This window comes from Mercenaria mercenaria, unplaced genomic scaffold, assembly GCF_021730395.1.
Source record: "Mercenaria mercenaria strain notata unplaced genomic scaffold, MADL_Memer_1 contig_2100, whole genome shotgun sequence".
NCBI classification, from domain to species: Eukaryota; Metazoa; Mollusca; class Bivalvia; order Venerida; family Veneridae; genus Mercenaria; species Mercenaria mercenaria.
In genome coordinates this window covers 12,007-27,590 of record NW_026460137.1, presented here as the reverse complement: position 1 = coordinate 27,590, position 15,584 = coordinate 12,007, and the positions used below count along the sequence as shown (strand labels likewise).

General features: G+C 33.9%; 1 protein-coding gene across 1 annotated transcript; it reads right to left on the bottom strand.

Annotated features, from left to right (window-relative positions):
- Window positions 1-1,336: 1,336 nt before the first annotated feature.
- LOC128552167 (mucolipin-1-like) lies at window positions 1,337-13,397 on the bottom strand. The gene is made up of 6 exons (XM_053533187.1): window positions 13,007-13,397; window positions 12,408-12,578; window positions 8,977-9,093; window positions 5,825-5,947; window positions 3,825-4,043; window positions 1,337-2,600 (listed from the first exon to the last, which is right to left on the bottom strand). The coding sequence occupies exons 1-6, from the start codon at window positions 13,028-13,030 to the stop codon at window positions 2,388-2,390; spliced, it is 867 nt and encodes a 288-aa protein (XP_053389162.1). The 5' UTR covers window positions 13,031-13,397; the 3' UTR covers window positions 1,337-2,387.
- Between the last annotated feature and the right edge of the window lie 2,187 nt (window positions 13,398-15,584).

The following is a 15,584-nucleotide window of genomic DNA, read 5'->3' as shown; positions in this document are numbered from 1 at the left end:
CATATACTCGTAAATGATTTTCATATTTAATTTTAGGTGCACGTAAAAAGATAACAAATACCTACACAAATCGAAAAGCTCGTGGAAATCGGGGAAGACATGAAAAAGAAGAACGCATTTGAAATAGTGACAGTCATATACACTTGCTTTTTTTGTTTTAAAATGGCACTAAGGCAGTGGAAACTGAAATGCGTGCCTATATCAAAGGGCGTGTTGCACTCAAGTTTACATAATAACACATTTTAATGAACTGCAAAATATACATAAAAATCAATGCTGGTTTTCATGATTCGTAAAGGTCGATCTAAATATCTTGTCACAGAACAGGTATTTTGTCGAATAGCTAGCTTGTAGGGTAAGAATTTCCGATAGAGCAGTTCATATTATTCTGACAAAACATTTAGGTCTTAGAAAGGTATGTGCAAGGTGGATCCCTCTTTTATTGATCCCAGACCAGAAGAAGGTTAGAATACAGTGTTCAAGAATGCTGTTGAATTTAAAAAGTGTAATGGCAGAAAATTATCTAACTTATCAACAGGAGTTGAGCTGGGATGTTTATATCTAAACCTAAAAGACGATCTGACAACAAGCAATGGTAACGACAGACACTTGGGGTTCGGACCCCATCCACCCCGCTCTCCTCCTCCGCCCCTGGTTAAGTTTAGCCAATTATTTTAAACATTTTACCATGTATTGAGCGTAGGCGACGATCACAAAACGCATTTTGTAACATTTCAGCGTGTTTTAAAAAAATGTATTTTTACCATCAGTGCTCTCAATACCACAAGATTTGAAACATCGCACGGACACTAGGGAAACTATAGCCAATTAAACTTTTAAATTAACCCCTACCAATGTATCACTGGTATCAATCGACGTGTCTGTTACCATTCTGTCAAATGACACCGGTCTTGACAACTGCCATTTGTATTTCGACGGGAAATCAATAAATATTATAAATCAGTCAATCTAAATTTTTATGGAACACTTCCTTGCGAATAGATCCCTGCTTTGTACTGCGCATATCGTGGCCGGATACCAAAATTAATACCGTTACGACTACATTATACCGGATTATCGCTTCAGCAAGTGTTACACGAGGTTTGCTTACATAGCGGAACTGTTTGTTTGCACCTTAGGACACATATTTTTATCGAAGCGTATTAATTTTGGTACCCGATTTATGACATGCTCTACACAAAGCGAGGGTCCAGCGCAAGCAAGTGTTCCCATTGTTCGTACGATGTTTCAAATCTTGTGGTATTGAGAGCATTGATGGTAAAAATACATTTTTTTTTTAAACACACTGAAATGTTACAAAATGCGTTTTAAGATCGACGCCTACGCTCAATACATGGTTAAATGTTAAAACATTATTGGCTAAACTTAACCAGGGGCGGAGGAGAGCGGGATGGATTAGGTCCGAACCCAAGTGTCTGTGATGGTAACAGCAACGCGTCGGAAAAGTACCCAAACGTTTTCTTTTATATATTTTGTTTTAAATTCTTGTCGCCCAGTTGTGCAATTCTTTGTCACACAGTCAAACCTATTAACAGCAGTCTCTACAATAACACAGTACATAGTTCCATCAAGAAATACCATAAAAAACCAACGCCGGAGTACTTGTTTGAAAGGCATTTTCCTTCTTCATGGCATCTCCAGCTCGTTATCAACCTTTTGCTCATCGAAAATGTTAAAATATTCTCCAGATTTAACTCTATACTTTGCGGCGGCCCTTTTCTTTTTCTTCGAGAAAATGTTATCTTGGCAACGATGTGGCAGTTGAAAGCACAATCCACCAGTGCTTGAAACAGATACCAATAGCAGACTACTCTGACGCTTTTAGACAATGGATATCGCGTCTACAAACATGTGTTTCTGTTAAGAAGGAATGCTCTGAGGGGTTGGTACAGGTGTTATCTAGGTAAATTTCCTCGTTCACATTTTTGTGGCTTAGCGACAGAAATATTTGCACCCTCGTATTTGATTAAACTTAAAATGAAATACGTGACGGAAATAAGAATATAAATGACGGGAAAAGAACTTATTTCCAATGAAGTAACTTTGCTTAATGAATTTCAATATTCTTTATATAAATACATTTTAGATAGTTAAAAGTATTTTTATACAGTTTATATTTTAAACGGCTTCAGTGAAGTTATAGATCAGTTCACAATGAAACAAAATTAATTTAACACTTTTTCTTATGTTCGTGAAACAAATCAATTATCAGAATTTTACCATTTCCAAACGTTTATATGACCTTATTCAATACTGACACACCTTAATCATAGATTTTCAACAGATACGATAACATACACTGTATTTTCGTGTAACAATATTGACAGTGTTAAAAAATTAGCGTACTAATATAAACATAACAATAATTATATATCTGGATAGCAAATAGCCCGAAGTCTTGAACACGGCTCTTTTTCTATATACCCTGAACAGGTAGGATTCCATTCCTTTAGTAGGTCGGACAGTTCATATGGTTCTTTTAAATCCACCCTTTGTGTTTCGTTTGACCCATCATCTGGAAGTCCCTTGGTTAATCCACGATCTTTCAGCTTCTTCATCTTTTTTTCTTCATCCATCTTCTGAAATGATTTAGATACAAACAATAATAGTCGAGTAGATATTTTCACTAAAGTAGACCACTAGATAAATGAATAGCTTTTTTCGTTTACCACTTATTAAAAATAACTTTATAAATGCCAATTACTTCTAATGAATTAAATAAATCATTCTTGTAACAGTAGTTCTGAAGGACACAACGTTTAAGGAAGCAGATACGATGCACTATGTGAAGCGCAAAATGGGGCACAGTTTACCTTTTTGTTTATCTACGTGTAACTAAATTTTAGAATTTGGAAATTTTGTATGAAATGGTAATGTATTTAAAAAGAACATTTATGAAAAAAGCTTTCTGAGGACGAAAATGATCATACTATCACATATATAAAATATAGAAAGTATTTTCAAATGGAAAATGGATGTATCCAAAGATGGCGAACATATAATAATGAAACCTCTATATGTTTTTCGTTCTTTTTACCATTTGCCTTGATTAAGAGATAAACAACATATTTCACTTTTGAGCATCGGTAGTATGATGGTAATAATATTTGAATAACAATGCGATACCTGCTGATTTTAACATGAGGCACATGATCCAGTACATAATACTAGTATAAGTCCACGCACCATCCCCAAGCTCTTTTTTGTTTGTTTTGGATTTAACGCCGTTTTTAACAGTATTTCAGTTATTCAACAGCGGGCAGTTAACCTAACCAGTGTTCCTGGATTATGTACCAGTGCAAACCTGTTCTCCGCATGTAACTGCCATCTTCCCCACATGAATCAGACACAATGTCTTTTATCAAATAGTCACGGAGAACATTCGCACCGCCAAGGGATTGAACTCACGACCCCGCGATCCGTAGATCTGCGCTCTCTCTATTGAACTAAGCGGGCGGGCTTTCCCCAAGTCCTACCCCAAATAAATAAGTATGAACTGAATCAAGAAAACTATTATTATAATCTTTATCATTTGGCAAGTATATCGGATCAGTTTTCATACGTGCAAGATTATTTACCTCCTCTTTCGAATTACGATTATTTACTCATTTTATCATACTTTCAAAATCTTTATTTTTGTGTCATTTCCTGACAAACGTTCTGGTCTATTTCTTTCTGCAGAAGAAATATAAAATAATAGCAGAAACATCTCAGTAGAATTATGCAACATTTTATAAAATCTTTTACTGAGAATTATACCTATTTTCGCAATACTGACAACTACAATATAAGAAATAACGAACCTGCATTTCTTCGTATGCACTATTAAAGAGTGCAATTAGGAGATTGAACACCACTACTGTGAACAGCAGAACGTATGTATACACAAAGATATACATGAAGGTTGCAATCAGACCACTGTTGCCGGCTTTTTTTGCTTCCAGCATTGCCATAGTAGCAAAGATTTCATCTCCGTTGATGATAGAAAATAAGGTATCAAACGTCTTCTGCGGTTCATCAAACTGTCAATGAACTAAATCAAATTACTATTATAAGCTGTCGCTGGTTGTAGATGCAGATGGAAATGCTTGGTTCGATGATAATTACTTTGACAGTAACGAGACTCTGCCGACTTATACAGTTACCTTACCAGAGAGTCGGATATTCCCGTCTGTATCTACGACCAGTGGTTATTTTTCTTGCATACTACGTTTAACAAATCCTAGGACAAATAAAGCAAAACGAACTACTTCTTTCTATGCAGCACACAGCTTTATAGTAGCGTATTATAACAAATTGTCGTAAACAAACATGACGGCATTACGTTTCAAAGACATGCAATTTTTGTAGTGTAATGTTATGCCTTTTCGCTAAATAATTTTTAATTTTAATCGAGAAATGTACTATAATGAAGAGTGAACAACTTCTGTAGGTTCTCTAAAAGTTATAATTTGATAGAAAATTTGAAATTGGTCTAACAAATATCTTATGGCTGTAAAAAATTAAAGTGACAAAGTTTGAACGTGTCTGACCTGACGGTACGATGATCTTAACTTTCACTGAGAAAAACTATTTTTATAGCAGTGCATAAATGATAAGAAATAATCGAACTTGAAAATATTGAACTGATTTCTGCAACAATCTGGCATATTTGAAAAAGACTTGTGCTTTATAATTATGACAATTGCACCCAAGTCCGTGAAACCTAGATTAAGGGTTATTGAGACAGAAAATGTCAGTATCAGTTTTCACAGAGACATTACCTTTCTAGTATTTGAGCCAAGGCGAAAATGTTTAAGTTTTAATCCATTTGATTCCTGGTTTAAATCTGACCATTATCTTAAATCAAGAAATATTATTAATTTCATTGACGACCTGTTCTACTATCTCAAATGTGGCATAATCAAACGTATAGCAAATTTTACAAAACAAATGTACTTACTTAATTTACATTACGCAGTTTGTTGAAGTGTTCGCATAGATCGCGTAGTTTGACCGACATACTAAATACCACAATTAGATGCACTTCAATCGCTGCCAGAATTAGGTGGAAAATTATAAGGATCCTACATGCCTGCTTGCCTGTGTAAGCAGGAATTTCCTTACCGTGTTGAATAAAAAACAAAACGGCACTGTCCCAAAAGTTAGGAAAATGCTGTAATTCACAGGCAGAAATATAAGATCATTTTCTTTGCCTAACATGTCCAAAATAGCTCACTAGAAAAAAATATTTCCCATCATTATGTAAACAGTTTATTTCGTCAAAATAGTGTTGGTTTTGTGTGACGTTAATAAAGTGATAAGGCTCTCTATCCCTAACATGTGGTCGGACGAATGAATACTTTCCCCTCTGGGTAGGCAAGAATTAAAATGTCCACCATTTATAAGCTATTGTGGACCTGTGCAATAAATGATAGCAACGACCGCGCGTTCAAAATTCCATTTATCAATAGAGAGGTACGAGAACTTCTACTTTTCTTCCAGAACGTAGAAAACTGTATTGATATTTTACTAAAAATGTTGAAAAGTCGCATCTTTGTTCTACCAAGTGTTCTGTATATCGAAATACAAGTTGGTTCGCCGTCTATATTGGTACTGGAGGAAACAAGTGTTGCGGTTGACCAACGCCAACGAAAAACGAAGCTTTTATATACGCGGAAGCTCCATACTCGTCCTTTTAACTGAACGCATATGTAGTAATAAATCGCATGCCATGATTCACTTAATACCTTTTTAAAACTAAAACTGTTGTACTTGATTGATATCCTTTCACAGAAATATAAAATATTTAATAATATCATACCTTCACGTGATAGGGTCCAAGAACAACATACGCAAACATGAACGAACCAACAAAAAGCATTCCTACACAGAGAAGAAAGCTAAGTACTCCAGGAGCTGCCTTTTTAATCGTGTTGAACAGCAACTGAAAATGAAACAAAGGAATTATCTATAATTATTTGAGTGTGCAATCGATATTAGTATGCATTATTTAGCGTTATGCTGCCGAATATCTGGTGATTAATTGTCCAAATTAATCTTCATCTTATAACAATATTTTTTCTTATTTCTTTATTTTAAACTTATACATTATGTGATTTTTTTTCTGAAAACAATTCAAAATTCAGAGCAATTTATTTTCTTGGAAGAAGTCTGTGTTTTAAATATCATCGTGTATTTTCTATTCGTACAATTGCTCGAGAAATGTTTAAACCTTTTTATCTACGTACTTAATGAGTTTCTGTGTACCAAAGATCAAAGTAAGCCATGACGGGAACAGTAAAATACCAGACAGACTTTACGACAACAGCAGAATGAATGGAAAATATTGGAAGTTTTATATCCTTTCGCCATAATTCGTAGCATAGAGTAATTATTATAAGTGTGATCAAAGGTATTTTCTAAAAAAAAAACCTACTGAATTGTTAGAAAATTCAGAGCTGTAGCTCTTAAAGTAGTATTCAAGAAAAATGGAGTTAAACTTTTAACCAAGAAACACCTAATTTGTACATTGCAAATTCTAACAAAATGCAAGAGAGGATTACGGTTCTTGATATTCTTACATAATATGAAATACGTCACTGCCTAAGTCGTGAATCGATTTGCCTTCAACTTAACTGAATTAAAATTGATGATTGACACTGGCACTATTCGCCCAGAAAAGTAGTAAACCACTACACCATGAGAAAATTTTATATCTAACGCTGTGTGGGGTAAATCACGTTTGTTTACATTTGAATTTAACATCAGTATTATCTTACTCATGTACGAATAAGGAAATGTCATAATATATCCTGCATTTTCCTATTCCAATACTTCTGCAAAGTTTAATCAATACTCATCGTCGAAATCTTGTCTATCTACAATATGTGCTACTGCAAGGCCCCTAAAAGCATATGTTCGCTATGAACGTGACCTTTATAGATGGGGAAAATAACTCAAATTTACCACTTTACGTTTTACACTTAACTGTTTTCGATGCACTTTCCAACATCATTCAGGCAGCCGTTACAGATGCAAAGTAAGATTTTATGCTAGATTTTAAGCTTGAATTCCTACTATTCGATATCGCATAAAAGGTCACCTGTAATTAAGAAGTGAAACTTCGAAATTCGACAGGTTGTGTAGACACAAGGAATATGTGTGTTTTTTCGAAACGTCTGAAGCTAAACGCTCAGTGCACGTGCTGGAATGACACATTTTATTTCTTTTGATAGTGCAATTTCATTGGATACGTAAATATGTAACATGCTACCTGTGAGAGATCTATCGTGATTTTGTTATGAAAATCGACTGGATCGATTACGTATTAGGTCGGGGTCAGTAACTTCTATCATGCAGCCCCACTCCCCAACACACACACAGAGACATTTTTATAGGTACCAAATTGTTTGACAAGACCAAGTGCATGGAAATAAGAAATGTTCCCATGAAATAATTCTTTTAGACTATACATGATTTATATCTTTCAATGGCAATTGTTAATTTTTGAAATGATACCCATTTAGATGATACTCACTTATATCTTGGTCAGTTTTGGTGGTCTGACAATAAAATGGTACCAAAGTAGAGCACAGACAAAGGCCTATTATAAGCAGTACTCTTATGTTTTTGAACTGATTTTTGCCTATTCATCAATATTAATGAGTATGAAACAAAATGATGAAATTTTGTTAGCAAATAATTTTTCCTCCTTTACATAATACATATGTTTCATAGAAAATAAACATAAATCTGTAACTTATTCTTTTCCAAAGCCACAACATTCTAGGGTATTTTTATAAGTGATTCTCTGGATGTGACTGGGTTGCTCTGTTCTTCTGGGAAATCTACCCTAACTTTTTACTTTCTTTAAAGTAGATAGTGAAATAGATCAATGAATATATTTCATGAACACTCGAGATGCCTTTACATAAAATTATGTTAGTAATGCACCATGATTGATTGTGAATTTGTCGAAACTGATCACCAAAGAACAAATTGTGTGGTTGAGGAAACAAAGATAAATATGATAATGAAATTATGGTGTGATTCGTAGTTTTCCATGGATTCATTCATAAACACTATTGTTCTAATTGTTAAAATAAAAGATAAGGGTAAATTGTCCCAAAGAAGAGAGCACCCCTAACACAGCCATAGAGTCATGCATGGCAAAGTAGGCTGGCAACAAAAAGAAACTGTAACGGAAAAAAGTAGCAGACGGGTTGCCTCATAGATCCAACAACAAGTACATTAATTTTGTACTTTTTTGCAAAATACGAAAGTGGACAAAGGGTTGATAAAAGGTTGGTGTGTTGGGAAAAGTGAAAAAAAAACAAGGATGAATATTCAACTCCACAAATGCAGTCTCCTAAACTGCAAACCACAAGTCGATTTCACTCGGTGGTCTAGTGGTATAACACTTGACTATCAATGCAGAGGTACGGGGTTTGAATCCCGGTCCCGGCTCTGGACATTTCCGAGATACTAAGAGGCGTGTACTGGTTCTTCCCAGGAAAGACGGATTCACATGTATCAGTGCTATACACCGGGCACGTTAAAGAACCAGATGGTCTATTCGCAAAGAGCTAGGCAGGTCTGAATCTTTTTCCTTTATCTGTTCTGTTTTTTCTCTCACTATGTCCCTCTGGTCAGATTGCTCTTTGTCTGTGCTAGTAGAGGAAGAATTTTACGCTCTTAGTGGCTGTGTTTGCGCTAAGTAAAGTGCCTTTAAACGTGCTTATCACGAAAAGGGCGCTATATAAATCTGGTATGATAATAATAATGATAATAGAATTCTAATATTTTGTTTATCCCTGAAAAAGATTGCAAGGAGGAATGGTTTACACAGCATAGAAAATATACCGTTAATCATTCTTAGGTTTCGAACTTTAGGGCTGACAAGATATTTTATTTGATATTGAATTTTCTATCCTGGTACACATTTCCTTTATAAATGTTTAAAAAAAAACTTACCGAAAAATTCGAATTGAACTTCATGAATCTGATAAATGTAAAATAACACACTGCCAAACCGACTCCATCCAATACTGCAGCTTTATCCAAATCAGCCAGCACATACGATTTGCCGCACTGAAATGTTCCTAATATTGTAATATCATAATGATCAAAAGTGTTTTCAGGAGATACTTCATATAGAATCCCTTTTGACTGACCCATAAAGACTGTCACAAAATAAAGAAGAACTCCTCAGGAAAAATAGTAATAACAACTATACCAATTTGTGACAGGAAATTTGATTTTGGTTAAGATAGTTTCCTCCATATATCTTCGTTGACATAGACACTTAACTTTCAACTTTAATGTTTATTTAATCCATATGCTATCAATTGATGTATTTTAATAACATTAGATATTGGAATCATTTAAATGCAGCTGTGATTGAAAGTTTAAGTATACCGCAATTGTATTTCAGGTTATGTAATTTTGGATCTAAGTACATTTTTTAAATCTCAATAAAAACATTCGACAAACAGGAACAATTGTATGACATACGCCTTGTATAATAATCTGTCAAATCCCTAGAATTTTAAGCTTTCACCAAGTAGCCATTAGTTTGGGAGGAGTCAAGACATTTTCTTTTATTAAAATGTGACTTTTAAAGGGCCATAACGCAAAAACTATCCGATCCGGATGTATTGCCAAAATGTATAATAAACTTCTTTATTGCATTGCGTTGACGTTCCCGCGCATTACATGAACATTCAATGACGCCGTGCAACATTAAATTATTTTGATCTCGTTTTCACATTAACAGTTGAGTGGAACATGCAATAAAAAGGTTATAACATAGAGCTGGTGTGCAAAAGGTGATATTGGCATACTAGACCGGTATTAGCCCTCGGGCTAGCCCGAAGGCTTATATCGGTCTATTAAGCCAATAGTCCGAGTGCTAATACCGGTCTATGCAAATATCACCTTAAGGCACACCAGCCCTGTTTAATAACCTCTAAATAGCAACCCCCTTCCCTAAAAGCTTCATTGAAATCCAGGTCGGGGGTTATGGACATAAATCTCGAGCCAGAAAATCCAAATACTCTTTATGTTTGAAAATCATATTCAAAAAAGACCTTTAAGGGACAGAATATGCTAGCCTCTTCTTCACTCATGTGATGTGTCATTGAAATTCGACAAGGCAGTTTGGCCCGCGTACAATAATCTCTCTACATAGACTTAATGCAAAACTAAGAATCATAGGGCCAAAACAGTAAAATATCATACAGTAGTTGTTCGGGTAAATGTTGTAAACAATGCCACCATGAAGACCCTCTATCGTTCAACTGTCATAGTTTTCACTTTTGATGGCCAAGTATCTCGTTAAACCTGGATTTCATTAGGATAAACATTCTTATCAGGTTTCATGTAGTTAGGAAAAAGATTTGGAGCGTTCAGTTTTAATGTTAATCTATGATTTTACCAAGCAACATAGATTTTGCTGCTTGATTAACCAGTTTCATCCTTGACATTGATTTCACAAAACAATAATCCTGACCAGTTGTTAAATAATTTAGGTAAAGCATGTGATCTCTGGAGTGGTAACAAGCATTTTCTATGTTTTGACCTAGTCACCTGGTCTGACCCCATGTGATTCAAACTTGGCCTATACACTAATAGACATAAAACTGATTGAACAGGAAAACCATGGTGAACGTAGATCGTTCACCTTATTTGGACTGAACAATTTATGTAGAGCGTCAACCAAAGAACATCGCAATGAAATTATTTTGAAACCGGGCCAGCGGTTTCTGAGAAAATTATGAATATAGCCATGGAAAGAAACTAGTCTTGTCCCTAGTTTCGATTTATTTTTAGAAAATTCACAATAACTTGAATAAAATTGCTAATGGATCACCTATGGACCATTGCTATGACGGCAGTTTGAAACCATGCGAAATGTTTCAAAGGAGAAGGTTTTCAAAAATTGGTAAATGATTATCCAATTACATTTCTCTAAATTGTTTTGAAATCGGACCAGCGGTTTCAGGAGTCTTCTCTTTTTGTTGCCATGGTTACCAGAATTCATTCAGCATGGATGATTTATACCTAAAGGATTCTAAAAGGGACCACCCTTGGAACATTCATAACTGACCCCGTAGTTTTTTTAAAGAAATTATGGACAAAATATGATAAGCAAAATCCTTTTATAATTTGTCCTTATTACATAATAAATCAAAGGGATTTGAAAAAATTAAATGCTTGATATCAGCAGATTAGTTAAAGATGTAAAAAACGAGGAATGATCCAGAACAAATGTAATTTGAGTCATAAAATCATATATAATGAAAAGAAAACACGAATCTATCTGAAACATGTTTTGAGAAAATATATCACACAAATAATTATTGTATTGCATACTTATAAATATATCAACATGTACGGAGATCACGGTAACGGAGAACACCGTATGTTACTGACGTCATTGAAGTCAGAAATCGTCATTTTTGTCTCTAAGCAGTAAAGCCTTAAAACTAAAAAGCGAAATTTAATCTACGGAAACATCACTGAATGTTTAACGGCATACAGCAACAAGATGTTAACTTCGTTAGGATTTCATATCATTTCGGCGTTATTTTAGCATAAATTATTATTGTCTCTGTTTGATCGTGATTTCTGTTAATGCAGCAAACTTTATTTAAGCGTGCAGCGAAATGGCGTCGATAAATTTCAATGTATTTAATACTCAACAACACTAGAAAATAACATTTACTTGAATTAGCGTATATAGCACAACTTATGTTATGAGACCATTTAAGAGAAGAGCAAAAAATGACCGCTTAACACAAATGGTCTCTTAACACAACAATTTATTCTTTACGAATACAGTAAGGAACTGAAAAAGTAGTCTCCTAATGCAAGTGGTCCCATAACTGATGTGAGTTTGTCTCTGCCTTGATACAATTTTTATGACAATATAGCAATGAAAAAATGCGTTACGGATGCAGAGACGATACAAACTACAATATATTTATTATTGAAAAAAATTGCAATTCTGGTAAACAACAATCAACTTTTACACAGTTTGTTGTATCAATATGGAAGATTTGAAATATTTTGAAAACAGCATAAATCAACATGCCATGGAGAATTCGTGAATGTTCAACCGAAATTCAAAACGGTCAAATAATAATACAGACTGGTATTTTTGTGAAAATTACATTTTGCTTATAAACTTTATATTGTCAAAGACAATTTAAAAAAAAAAAAAAAAAAAAAAAAAAAACGGTTACACCACCGCTGAAGACACGTAGAAAGGTGCATACCCTGTATTTAGGTCAAGCAGAATGAATTAGAAATTCACAAAACACATTGTTACGAATGAAATAGATCGAACAGTAGTAAAATATTCTCGAACATTGAACTGTATGATAGTGTATTCCGTAGCTTACCTTTTGAAAGAAAATAGATATCCCTGCAATTGTTAATGCATTTCCAAACATGGTTGCAACCTCCCATAATTTTGCGCATGACTCGCGAAAGTATGCATTGGGTCGTATGCGTACAAGCCTGCTTTGAAACGTGGGGTTTTCTTCTTCATTTCTGTTCTCATTTGTTTTGCACTTTAGAAAAAAAAACAATACGAATTGAAGTGACATATCTTTGTACATTATTTTTTTTTATTTGTTTCATCATTTTAATCAATAAATGTCTTTTATAAAAGTAAATATCTGTGAATTTCTATGTAATTTTATGTATTGATATTGTGTAGAAAATTTCAAATACGACAGACGCCGTAGTAATATGTACATAAAGATTTACACTGACAGAATATGTATGGACAAACCTTTGACTACTAAAGTGCATGCAATTTCAGAAACCTTTAAGTATGTAATATTCTCTTATTTTTTTTGCAGTAGTGATTTTAACCTAATTAAGCATATCTACTTTGAAATAGACAACTTTCTTTGATATTATTGAGCATACATTCACATTTAAGTTTACAACAAAATAACAATATTTGCTAGTTCTGCCACGGGAAAATATTTACACAGAATCCTTTGCAGCAGGTCATACTCCAGATGATAATAGCAAATAATTCAAAGATTGTAGATAATACTAGAGAAGAAACAGCTACCCATCCCCGTACGTTAATGGTACCACAGGCACTGTCCGTCTCTAAAACAAGAAGAAATTACATAATTATTGATAATTTATAGTTTGCTGATAGATTAAATACCCGGAATGTAATATTGCATTGCATATATATGCACAGTGTTAAACAGCAAGAAATGTATATACTAGAAATTACTGTGAATATTTGCTTTTCTTTCGCGGAGAGATAGTATTTCAGACGAACACGTTGAAATTTGATTGGCTGATAATGGTACGTGAATTTGTTTACTTTAATAAAACTGTGCTCTAGTTGGTTTTGCAAATCCGTGCATAAAAAGATTTGAAAACAAACGGCCAAAGAAACATTAAGATATTTTTTTCCCGAAATTTTGACTGGTTCTCTGCAATTTTAGGGTGGACGTCTTCGACTGTAAAATACAAAATGAATGAACTACGGAAAAAGCTTCAATTGTTTTGTATTTCAGTTAGATCTTGATGGTGAAGCAAAACAATCTGACAAATGAACATTTTCAGCTGGACAAAGTTTTATTTTATAACGTAGGTCTATGTAATCTCTGCTGGTATGAGCTTACTGAAATAGCCTCTTAAAATAGCCACAGACAATTTGTTCTTCTCTATGATCAAGAATAAGATGAAATGACAAAGACATATAATAAAAAAGTCATAGACTTACATTTCGGTTTGTGTAATTTTGGTACGTCGTCGGCCAATATGACTTACCGACAGATCACCAAAACTTCATACTGACTTCAAAGTAAGCATGTAATCGTCAAGTGTGCGGCTTATGATTTAGAAAAAAATGGGAGTAAAGCAAATATTGGATTTCAATCGCAGGTCATAGCTTTGCGTTTGAGTATTAAATAATGATGAACACGCGGAGATACTGGACATCAAAACAAGTTAGTGAATTTAAAATTCAGTAAGTTGCATTAATTAAAACACCGGTATAATATGTACGATACGGAGAAAACTCTCTCATAGGTTAGTGATATAAAACAATGAACAGCTTTAAGACTTCAAAGCTTGCATAATTCATGAAAACTCCTAATTTAAGCATATGTTTTGATTCCAAATTAGCTCGAATGGTCTTATTTGCATAACTACGCGCTTTACAAAACGCACACATTCTCAAAATCATCAAAATGACTGTAGGTGTATTCTCACATGTAAGCAAGTGTACTGGGAACTTTATAGACAAAAAAACATAAATTCATAAAGTCAATATCTCTTTATCTGTTTTAAAAAACGAAACCTTTTACCAGAACAAAGTGTTGTTTCGTAATCAACTTTTGTAGATGTAATTAAATCAATTCTATTGAACGTGGTACAAGTACACTGAAATTTCTATTGGTGTTGAAAAAGCATCACCTATATGCCTCCAGTTGGAAGTAAATCAACATTACTCATGTGCATATCATTTCAATAAAATCATATCTTTGATAGGGATTTTATCGTTATTGACCTCGTTTACTGCATCAAATTTTAAAAACGTGATATAAGACTGAACTATTAACTCCATTGTCACGCATGAATCAGTAGTTATATATATGGGGTTTTTGGCACACTTTTGACCCAAATTAATTTTAACCCTTGACCTAAACCGACCAATGCTGACCAATTTCAACAAATTTAAAACAAATTTTCATAGTACTTTATGAAAACCTATAGTAACATATGATTAAACACTTCCACCAAAAATTAGCCAAAAACCAGCCAAGTGCAGCAATGAGGCATTCGCAGCCAACTAGACAAACTTTTTGGCAGAACGTGCAAACACAAAATCAACCAAATCAAAGTCTGGCCATTTTACTGCCCCAAGTGGCAGCAATGTGACAATGTCGCCAACATGTCAAACTTTTAGGCAGAATATTTATTATGAAACAAATGTACTTATTTGATCTTATTATGAATTAGTAAGTAGTAATTTACAGGTACACATCGTAATTAAAACATTAATTACGCTTATAAATCAAAAGAATGCTTAAACGGCACGTCCATCCGTAAAGAATCATCCGATATGTAAATCTAATGTAACTATCCCTCAAAAGTTAAAAATTTACCTTTGTAGAATGTTGAATCGTTATAAGGATGAATGACAAACATGTCCCTTGTTGTTAAAAAAATTATTAATTTTATTCTTATACATAGATATTAACTGATCATTACAAATGTCCTCTATCTGCCTCAAGCTGCAAATATTTAAAATATATACTGTTAAATTTTACCAAAAAATAGATCATCAATACCATCCCGAAACCTATCATTCAACCACCTACAAATAAAATGTGATATTGGGCATTTAAATCGGTTTATTCAGGTCCACACTAATGGCCTGCCCCCCCGTTAATAAAATATATAAAATCTAATTAAAAAAATTCCAGAATTATTATCGACAATCAACACAGAGACCCTACAAAAGTCCACATCTAGTACATCTATATTATATTCTTGGTTTATATTTATAACAATCATCTATAATCAACGATAATTCC

Bases quoted from the DNA above. Each gene is read 5' to 3' on its own strand.
- LOC128552167 (XM_053533187.1), bottom strand. From the start codon at position 13,030: ATGACCTGCTGCAAAGGATTCTGT. The intron at 4,044-5,824 runs GTATGATATTAT...GTTCATTGACAG, and splicing joins TTGGACCCTATCACGTGAAG to TTTGATGAACCGCAGAAGAC. The intron at 2,601-3,824 runs GTTCGTTATTTC...AAATCATTTCAG, and splicing joins GTGCATACGAAGAAATGCAG to AAGATGGATGAAGAAAAAAA.